This window comes from Morone saxatilis, unplaced genomic scaffold (assembly GCF_004916995.1).
Source record: "Morone saxatilis isolate NCDOM2014 unplaced genomic scaffold, NCSU_SB_2.0 Contig8, whole genome shotgun sequence".
Taxonomy (NCBI): Eukaryota; Metazoa; Chordata; class Actinopteri; family Moronidae; genus Morone; species Morone saxatilis.
Window position 1 is genome coordinate 5,821,885 of NW_023340257.1, and position 11,611 is coordinate 5,833,495.

Here is an 11,611-nt window from a genome sequence, read left to right on the forward strand (position 1 = left end):
GGCAATATCAAACATCATCTTTATCGCAGGCGAGCAGACGACTGCAAGGGCAAACATGATAGAGGGAGCCGTTATCGTCGCTGTGGGGCGCCGAAACAGACTATAGACCAACCAGATGGGGAGAGGCAGACACACAGACAGAAACCCACCGGGAATTCCCTCAAGCCGTTGTACATGAAGTGTACGTCTTGTGCTGTAAAATCATCTTTATCTTTCCTGCGACACGAAAGACAGAGAAGCACAGGGAGCGGAGAGATAAAGGCTGGTGGTGGTGGAGGAGGAGGAGGAGGAGGAGAAGGAGGAGGAGGAGGGCTTAAAAGAAGGCATAGGAGAGGGATGAAAGAAAGAGCAGTGTGTGTGTGTGTGTGTGTGTGCGCGTCACTTTATATTTACATATATTTTCAGCCAGTCGCCTCTTGTTTAATGCCTATACCTCACTCTGTGTGTGTTTACATTTGCCTTTTTCTCATGCAGAGAGAAAAGTGTGTGTGTGGCTGCAGTGTCATCCAGATCAAATCTCTCGTGCTCGAAGCTACCTGCTGAGGGACAAATCAATTCAATTGCCTGCATTTTGGTGTCCCCATCCTTATAGAGAGGATGAGAGGAGGAGGAAGAGGGAGATGGATAGCTGACTCATCAGCCGCCAGTGAAACCACAGCGAAACTCATCACCGAGATGAGAGCAGAGGACACACACACAAACACACACACACTCACAGATCTGCAGCATTTAGGACAAAAGAGGGTCTATGAGAGATTAGTGCTGGGTGTATTGAGCACTTCTTAACAGCAGAGGGCGCCCCATTTACACAGAACAGGCAGCTGCAAAAACCTTACTAAAACCTTACTGACATGCTCAGCAGCACTTCAGCAGCGATTTGAGTTCGGCACAGAGGACACATGTGACTATGGCTAATCTATAGCTTTATGTTACTGCTCACTTACGCTGACTCCCCCATCCTGGTCACTGGATGCCATGTTATTCCATAAATAATATAGGTTCAAGTCTGTTAATACAATAGTCAGGTGCCCATATAAACACTGAAAAAAGGTTTAGCTTGCTGTACTCATTGCTCCTGTTTCTACAGGTTATTAAGAGATCCCTTCCTAATGCACTTCTTATGTAAGAGATGGGGGCCAAATCCACAGTCTTTACTCCCTGTAAAAATATATTCCAATGTATTTCAGGTGTCTGTGTTTATACAGACTATTGTCTTAAGACAGACCTGAAAAATTGTGAACCTCATTTAAGATGAAATACACAATCAGTGAATGAGTCCAAAAGTTCTTTTAAAAATAGAAACCCTTCTTAAGATGTTTTCAAATTCTACAAAAGCTGAAGTTAGGGCCTTTATATTGTTTATCATCCAGTTGTTTGAATCTATCCCAGACCAATCTAAAACTTCTGATCATATTTCAAACTGCTGCTGCTGTAGGCTGCTCTCTATTACACTGGTGCCACCCCTGCTGAACTGTTTTGTTTTCCTTTCTGTAGATTTGCATTGTGTGTAAATGAATCATTTTTTTTTTCCAATTTAGTATATTATAAGTGATTTATAAAAATATAAACATGTGCTTGCACTTATAAGTTTGAATGTATGTGGATGCATGCTGTAATGAAAGATCATACTTTTTTATATACACCCTTAGGCTCTGTTCACACTGCAAGCCTTAGCACTCAATTCACATTTATTGCTCAGATCTGATTGTTTCGTTTGGCTGTTCATTTTATTTTCTTTAAAACGGCCCATATCAGATTCTAATGTGAAAAGGTCACAGTCCAGAAGTGACAAGCCTGACCAACGCATATCTAGTCAAGTCACACTGAGGGACATTGCAAAACATCAGACCTCTATCTGATTTGGACCACATGTGAAAGCTCAAACCAGACCTGAAAAGGTCAGACTGCATTTCTGCTGCTCACATCGAAAAAAAATTGATCTGAGTCACAGATGAACAAAAATATTTGATTTGAGTCACTTGTGCCTGCAGTGTGAACAGTCTTACTGTTTATGGTGATGTTTGATGTTTCTAAGCACTGCCTTATGTAAGACTGTCGAACACAGGTAATACTCTTTTCTGTTTTTTAGCTTGAAACCATTAATTGCCTGTTTCCCAGCCGCTGATAAATGCTATCGAGGGAGAAGCTGTTTGAGACTTTGCCTTCAACTTTCAGTCTCAGCAGACAGAGGCAGAGAAGGCAATCCCCTGGGAAGAAGGATAGATAGAGCTATGAATGAACAACTGTGCAGCTAAACACCTGTCTCTGAGGATGGCCAAATGCTCTGTGATGTGTGAGACTGTGTGTCTAAATATGAATGCTTAACTTCTTTCTGGTCATTCTCTCAGCCAGCAGGTGGAGAATCAATTTGCAAATGTCTGTTTGAATATTGCAGTACAAATCTGAAAGAGCTGCTCTGTTGAATTCACTGTTACAGAAATGTCCACAACACGTCCCTGTATCAAGTGCATTAACACAACTTTTAAAAAAAAAAAAAAAACACATAAAAACTATAAAGCCAAGATGCATACGGTTTAAATTGGCTTTATTTAATCAATGCAATCTTAAAAGTAGGGAAAAGAGAAGAAGTTTGACAGAGGCACAGAGACAAAAGAGAAGGAGAGATAAAACCAGTGTGGTGATGTAGACATTCTTTGGCAAGTCCCAACACAAGACTTGTGGACAAACAAAGCTTCACCACAAACACACACCATCTGCAACTGATGCTGTGTGTTTGTGTGTGTGTGTGTGTCAGAGTGAGAGTGTGTGTGTGATGTTAAGTAAAATGCCTTCTCTCATCTTACACATGCATGTGAACGGTATCCCCTACTTGTGTTTACAGCCTGTTTTCCTGTTATGTGTCTTATACAACCTTATCTAATCTCATCATCATCTGCCTCTCTCTCTCTCTCTCTCTCTCTCTCTCTCACATACACACACACAATTACTGTTATCGCAACCAACTGTACAAAGGTGGGGGGGATGTTCACATGGATCCCCCATTGCATTTAAATGTGGTCGTTCACAGATTCACAGCAAAGGATTGTTGTTGTGACGATTGTTCAGCGCAGCAGCATTTCTTCCCTTTCCCTTTCTATCCCACTGTGCAACATGATCAATGCCCCCGAAGCAAAAAGCAGTAAGGCAGTAAGTCTATTTTGGACAAGCAAAGGGCCTTTACTATTACATTTCCAACACTAAGGTAATGTTCAAATGATGCTCCCCCTTTGGGCAGTGATGCTTCAGATGGTTCAGGCTGATATATGGAGCGTACGCTGTTTCTATTCCTTTTACTGGGGCTGATATAATGTACTATCCAATACTAAAAGTTACCGCTGTAGCTGTGGTGTAAGATTACAAGATTTTTTCTGTACTGGAGTCATCACTGAAGACATTAATGAGGCGACTCCTTTCTGTAGTCTTTGTGTTTTGAGTTCAGAAGTAGTCTGCAAATGAAATTCTCTCTCCTTTCCTGCACTTCAGTATTCCTGTAAAGCTGTTTATCCATGACATTTCCAGACTTCCCAGAATGTAATAAACCCACCACCACATACCCTATCTGAAATACCTGTCTCCAAAAGCCTCAATGAGCTCTGTCAGTAACAACCCTGTTTCATACTGGACTCATCTGTTGTTTCAGTCCCATTAGACTGCAATAAAACATGATGTTCACTGACAATAAAACGCACGTGAAAGGCTCAGTGAAACACCATTCCTGACCTTTTTAGTACCGCAGTGCACTCTATTCCAAGGCACACCTCATTATTGACTGCTTTGTAAATATCACTGCTAGGTGTGTTGTATCATATATGAGGAGACGTAAAGAAAGGGATAAAGAGGAAAACCATATCAAAACCTTAAAAAGGATAAAAACTACAAGTTTAGGCTGATTTTATTACATGGTAATGAAGATAGTGGGATGTTTCTCTGTTCTAAATGGACATTCCTTGAATTTGACAGCCAGAAAAAAGCTCATTAATACATTTTCTTTCCAATTGAGGCCAATTTCCATATGTGGTATAGCCACATAAAGTGGCATGGTGAGTACAATGGTCTCTAGTGCTAAGGTACTGAAGTGAGATAGTGTGTGCGTGCTTGTTATGTAGCAACGTATTTTATGAATTTGAACATAATGAACATAATAGGAAAGTTCTTGGACTTCACTTCTCAAGCTAGTTGGAAAAAGTTTCATAATTTTTTTATTTTAGTCTTTTTTCTATTGTTTTTTTGGGTTCGTACAGAACCGTAAAGGGTTCATGTAGCAAAAGAGATTTTGTAAAATGGTTCTTGGAGGCACTGAAATATTGGCTCTACCCCCCCAGGGCTGTTTATTTCTTTAATCAATAATTTGACTGCCTTTTGCCATTGGTATTCATTCCACATAGAGCTGCAACACACACAAATTCTATCCTTTTAATATCAAAACTTTGTGGAAAACCTATATTTTTATGATATAATAACATTATATCACGAAAAAGCAGAAACCATCAATTACAGCAGGCTTTAGATTGATAAATAACATGTTATTAATTCAGGACAGTTATACTTTACAAGTATTCACGTAGTGTATCCTCAGCTCTACAAGCTTAAGATCCCTCTTGATTTTATATAGACTTCTTATTAAATGAGGCTTCCTTGATCCAAAGAATAGAATAATTTGAGTCTCTGAATGTCCATAATCCTAAACTAGAAATGATGTATACCGTATACCATCTGTTGGAACACTCATTGCTTGTTGACCCTTTGGTATGAGACTTACTGCGACACTTGGCACAGCGTCCCTTGTCGTACTCCAGCAGGTCCAGGGCCCGGCTTCGGTCGCTGACCGATCGCCTCTGCCCGCTCTCCCTCAGCCGAGCGGCCTCCTCTTTGGCGTACACCCCGAGCTCCTGGGTGTAGCGCCCATACATCTGGAAACAGACACAGTGAGGGCATTAGCTTAAGCATTCAATGTAAACACACATTCCTCACGCCCTACCAACCAGCAGAGAAGAGAGAACGCTTATTTCTCATTTGACATTTAAAACAACCACATTGCTGGTTCTGCATCTTCCCCACTAATTAAATATGTGAATGCAGTGAGTTGGAGAAAGAAAGAAACAGGGGGATGATGAGGTAGAGGGGGGGGGACAGTAGCAAAGACAGATACAGTGCTATCACTGCTGACTTCTAATGAGCTGGAAGACCTCTGAACCATCAGGGCCAGCAGGTCAGTGTGGAAGGACAGTGAATAGCACAAAGAGCAGAACCTCCTCCGTCTCTTCTTCTGTAAAATAACCCCCTGAAAAAGATAAGTTATCTTTTTACTTTAAGGAAACACAGCCAGCCTCACAGTCTCTGCAATGAACCCAATAACTTCTCACTGGCTCCAAACCGGTGACCCCGGCATAACAACTCACACGCACAAACGTACCCATCCCGAAACGACATACATGCTCTTGAACACACACAAATACACACATACAAAAGAAGTCGAGTCAGCAGCACAAGAGACAGGAAGCACCAAGTTTCATACACCGCCCAGACACCAGTTCCCCCTCCCATAATGCTCCTGGGTGGTGCACAGGAACAGGGGCACTAATGACTTCCCCTTGGCCACCCGTCACAACACAGCAGGGCGTTTGCAACCCCAATCAACAGGTCAATCAAGGTCATCAAGGCTGATTTCAGCAGCATGCGAGTTGCTGATGAGCAGAATTTGGGTATTAGCAACAACAACAATCAAAATTCACCGTTTCCATAGACACACGTCTTTTAGCACAGACTGTTCTGCACTCCTCCTCAGACGACAGAAATTACACAAGGCCAGATGGTGGCCCTATAGGAAGCAACATTAGTGTAGCTTCTTCACCAACAGAACGTCTACAGTCTACTTTCTTTTCCTGGGATTACTAGAAATAAATAGACAGGTATAAAGAATCGCATTTGTGCCAGAACATTTGTGTTCATGCAAAACATACTTTTTGATCAGTCCTGCAAAACTGATGCAACTGTGACAAAGTTTTGCACATATTATTAGCATATTTGAACTTCACAGATTACAGGCATTACTCTTCAAAGTCCAAACCCTGTGGCGCACAGCTCAAGTCCACAGTGAACAGGGGATGGATTATACAGCACTGTAGCCTCATTCCTAAATGCACAGTGCTAGATCATCCAGCTTCATAAGAGTCTCTCTGCTGGTGAGAGGGCCCAAAGAGTGTGTCAGACCACATATGAAGAGAACCAACACGGTAATAAATCTGCACTATTTCAAATGGAATACAGTCTCTCGGGGAAATGTTCAGCTTAATGCAAGGCTTAGCCACAGTGTATTTGCATTTTAAAATGATATGATGCACAAGCTCCAAATTCTGTTTTGCTTTGTGTTGTTGGTGTTGACGTGCTGGATCCTTTTGCCAACATCACATGCAGTGCAGCACCGACAGTGCTGCAGCGTAGAGCTCACCACACAGCTTACAGCCTCAAAAGTTATGCAGGCTGAGAAGGTGACGTAAATTATAGCTTTGCAGAGAACTGAAATTCTGACCTGGTGATGGCGCTTGAGAAGACTTCCAATCTTTAACTTTATAGAATCATAAAACGTGTTGTGCTTTGGTTTTTTCAGTAAGGCTAAATGCATTTTTTCAAAAACAGAAGGTCTGTTAAACACAACTGATGTTTATGCAAGTTTGAAGAGAATGCTCTTACTTGGTTGCGACTGAAACTGAAAAGTGTTTTTGACAAACAGAAATTGAGAAATAAGGATGAAGTTGCCTAAATATGACTAAAACTCATATGGATGATCTCAGAGCTAAGATAAAGACTGAATCTAAAAATAGCTGCCTTTATTTCCGCCTTTGGAAACTGTCGGATAGACAATAGTTGCCAAATAACAATATTCACAATGAGTTATAAACATTACATAATGGTATGACCATGAAAAAAATGCATCCTCTTCCCACGTCACAATAATAGTAATTCACTTTTCACTTTGAGACTGACGTGGTTGTGTTTACACAGCACAGCAAAAGGTACATTGCTGTTTCCGTTTTAAAAATCAACCGTCCAGATTCACTCATTTTCCATGCACGTCAGGATAAAACAGACACTGGAAGTGGGCCTACATTTCTTGGAACGTGGCCCCTATGGCCTGATGGAAGAAAGTGTTTAGATATCACACATGCGGGCACCCACACACACACACACACACACACACACACACACAATGCTGAACTGTGAATGATGACAGAGATGCACTTGGCACCTTGTAAGCACCGTCTGCCATGCACACAAACAGAAGGCCTGCCGGCTATTTTTAGCCAAAAACAGACACACACACACACACACTCATATAAGTTTGTCTGAACCATAAAGCTGGTTCACTAGTTGCTGTTTTATTGGGGTCAATGATCACAGCAGGTTGACTAGATTTTAAATTGTAGGACTGTCAGGTAAAACAGAGGATCAAGGACATTTACCGTCACACAGAATGCATTGACAGGGCCTCATTGCAGCCATGCTGTGAAAAGGTTGACTGCTGTTTCCAAGCACTGCAGCCCTGTGTTGTGCAAGTCCCGTCCATATCAAACATGCTTGGTATTTGTAAAGCTTTGCCAATTGAGTCACCAGGGTCAATAGAATTCCAGCAGTGTCCGTCACTGGTATCAGCACTACTGCTGGCTTTATTAAATGGATCAGGCATTGGTCAGACGTGACTGATCTACAATCACAGTTTCTCAATGTCATTACAAAATGGTTCAGAACAATGCACTTGCAAAACCTGAACAATATTATAATAAAAACAACATTGCTGTATAAATGTCACTACTCGAGGCCTCAGTATGCTAGATGCAAGCTAATGGCTTGTTACATGGTCTAACAGCGTCTGAAATCCCCTGACGGCTTATTCAGGGGTATGGATCCAACAATTCACGGAACTTTCTGAAACAACTTTACGTAGCAATTGGCCAGGTTTGGAAGTGTAAGTAGGCAGGGTTTTAACTTCTCCCTCAAACTACTGTCACTTTGTGTGTATAATTGAGTGCACCACCATGAATGCCGTCTCAAATTGTGCACCATTATCCCAATTTCCACAAATTCATTCTCCATCCTCCAACCCTTCCCCTCTATGACAGCAGGCTTTTCACCTCGCCCTTCAGTGTACCCATCCGCAATAAATATAAACATTTTTTCAACAGACATCGTCAGACAGCACTTCTTACACCCTTGTTCGTTTGAAGCTTACCAAAGGCTTTTACACTCAACAGGTGTAGTTAGTCTTGTATTATCTAACAAGAAAACTTGAACAACACAGTTGGGTAGACAGATTTTAAATGAAAAAGGAGAAGAAAATTGGAAACTGTGTGTTCAGGTTCAGGGTCAGGTAAGAGACTGTCTGGCCATAAGAAAGCTTTTGAGGCCAAACACTGAGCTTGAAATGCCTGGCTTATACCTCTCTGCATAATTCGAGCACTTGAGTTCTTCCCTGTGAAGGTGTGTGCTTTTGCTGATTTCTGCATATGAGAAGAACACTGTGCCTCCACGTGTGTATTCGTACCATTTTCATGCAATGAAACTGAATTCAGTAATGACTTTTGTCAGGTTTAGCCATACTTTTGAGCACTAGCTCAACACTATACACATCTGTACCAAATTTGTCTTTAAGGAATAGATGAGCAGGATCAAAACTCTTAAAAAACTGAAATGTTTCTTGATGAATCCGTGGTCTCAAAAATGTGGAGCTGGTTCCACTTCAAAACCATATCTTAATACCAGACCATATTCGGCAGAAAGGATTAATTGACTGACAAGCCTCAAAATACCTCTCCGGATCCATGTAAAAGTCCAAAATGGGAACAGGGAGGGAATGAACACAAACAGAGGAAAAATCAAGAAGGGAAACATTTGGGGAGCGATTTGGGGTTTCTGACATCAAATGCCAACCGCTGTTCTACCCAAGATGCCATTCTGCATGGCATTCTCGGCCACATTCATGATCGCCAACCCTAAGTTTTAATTAAGTAAGCAGACTTCAAACGCAACGGAAACTCAAAAGACCCGAAAACAAGAGGGCAGAAATAGACCTTCTCAGATGCACCCCCTTGAAACTCACTTCTGACTAGAGGAAGAAAACAAACAGACCCATCCAGAACAAAAGCATTACTGGTTGAAAGCCTATCATTATGTTGAGCATAGTCAGAAACGGCGCTCGGCTGAGCCTGCCTGCCTGGGTTAATTGATCCCAGATGAACGGGTTGTCCTGGACTCATTGTCCTGGCTGCTGGGGCAAGGGAGAGGGCAAGGGTGACAAATGATTCCAGCATCGATATGGACGGTATTATTCACTGGAGACACTATGAAGCAAGATACCAAAAACATGTTTGCAAAGCCGTGAAATGTTTCCTTCCAAGAATTCCACTTCATTTAACATGGAAGAAACAACACAGTTCAAAGACTAACTGACAGACCTGCAATTAATGAGTGACCTTCAGTTTCACCAAGATGGAAACCATAAATACGCCTCAAGGGTCAAGTGATCCTATTTAATGATACTAAAAATATGTGAGATAACAGGTGAGATAGGAGGACAGAGGTGTGACTTATCTCCCACCTCTGTCCTTGACCTTTTTTACGCAATAGTCTCTTCCAGAAATACTTTACGAAGGGTGAAACAGGAGTAAAACTTATGTGTTGGGGTAGCATCTGAATATTTGAGGTGTGTGAAATGAGGTGTTGTACTTAAACCGGGCAAGGTAAATAAAATGTAAATCCACTGGTCCCGTCTTTTTTTTGAAGTTTTGATGGACCCATAGATGACATAGGAGATAAAAGGTGACTACCATAAACTTTTTGGAAATACAAACATTTCAGCTTTCAACTTCAAAGAAACAATCTTGTTTATTACCATGCATTGCACAGATGGCCATAGAATTTTCTCAACAAATAGGGGATCATAAAATATTTCAAATAACTGTGGTGTAACAACGGTTTATGATTCTGAGCTTGTTACAAGGATAAAAACTACAAGGGCGAGGGGAAAGGAAACAAAATCATGTTTTATTGATAAGAAAAGTCCAGAGGGAAAACAAGTCAAGGAAAAGAGGAAAGAGAAAGACTGCGTACAAAAGGTCCTGACTGTCTCTGGGAGCCAATCAAAGAGCTCAGCTGGAGCCACACCTTCCCCTGGTTCAGCCATTGAGAAGAGTTAATGAGTTAACCAGCCCAGCTGGAGTTTAAAATCAGCCCAGCATGGTTACAGTGGACACACAAACACAGACTTCAATTTTCTTGCTGTAAAGGTTTTGTGGGTAGTTCTTCCCTGTCCCAATTGAGGATCTAAGGACAGAGGGTGCCATAGGCTGTACAGATTGTAAAGCTCCTACAGGCTAATTGTGATTTGTGATACTGGGCTAAATTGACTTGACAGACATATAGCATATAGATCTTTGGTCTTTGTTTTTGATCTTGAAATCAAAAAACTGTCATACCAAAAACAAAATCAATATGTTTAAATAGTTTTGCTAACAGCCCCCCCTAAAAGTGCATGATTCTTGGTTCTGACTGACAATGTTCATGTTGGTAATCTGGATGGAACAATATCCGTGTGTGGATGGGCACTAACAATGGCTCATTATATCATTTCACTTCAAAATGGCCACATCAGAAGTTAACCAATTGTGGACGGTGCTGTTAGCTGATGCTAGGTCCCATCACTTTCAGCAATCTGTACGTTTCTCTGTTTTGCGATCGACCTCACCGGTAACGTGTGGAGAGCTAAGGTCACAGTTGCTGCAAGTTTGGACAGTCTAGTTATTTGTCATCAGCACATCTGGACCTGTGAGAGACAGCTAATGCCAGCTAGACTCGTTCCGTTGTACAATATGGGACGAAAACAGCACTGAGTGATTTGGAGCTGCCAATGATTCAGCAGAAATAACAGTAATATCTAGAATCACTGCTAACGTTAGCAAATTAAGCTAACTAGTTTCCCCTTTCCAAATAAAAGCTAGTTAGCTGAGCTTGCTCCACTGGAATACAAACTGAATATTAAGGTAAAGGGACAAACGTCCTCAATGTAACCAGTGCTGAGTGGGCTTGTTGAAAAAGAGGAAAATAACATCTTGCATTAATGTTCAGAGACTTGGACAAGATCCCGTCAATCGAGTAACGCGGAGGTTGAAAGTGTGTCTCCAAGCAACCCTGGCTTTCAAATGTCAGTCAGCCACTGCCATGGGAAACACCCACCCAGAGGCCTCAATCTTAGTCTCCGTTTCCACAAATATGTCCAAAAAAGTTTCTCCTTTGAATAGAAAAATATGCACAATAGCTGCTGCAGCAGTGTAATTCGAATTACCTTACACAAAAATTGAGGAAAATTAAAATGTCAGCAAAATAGTACTGTAAAACTAAAAGGGATAAAGTAGTATGAGTCATTTTTTGCTAAAGGTAATGTGAGGCCAGTGGGAAGAGACAAGAGCTTGTGTGTGAGTGTGTGTTTGCTATCTTGTGTGGCATTGCGTGTGGTTCAATGCCAACCACACACAAGTCAGGCAGAGCCAAAGTGGGGACCCCAAATGAGGGAACAAGACCATAAAATGTACAAGAATGGGACTACACACACACACACACA

The 11,611-nt window shown here is 41.6% G+C and overlaps 1 protein-coding gene across 1 annotated transcript in view; it reads right to left on the reverse strand.

Annotated features, from left to right (window-relative positions):
- LOC118341972 (chloride channel protein 2-like) overlaps positions 1 to 11,611 on the reverse strand; it is a 149,556-nt gene that overhangs the window by 99,600 nt on the left and 38,345 nt on the right. The window contains exon 2 of the mRNA XM_035680397.1: positions 4,760 to 4,910. Coding sequence (XP_035536290.1) covers positions 4,760 to 4,910 — 151 coding nt within the window. The remainder of the gene's footprint in view (positions 1 to 4,759; positions 4,911 to 11,611) is intronic.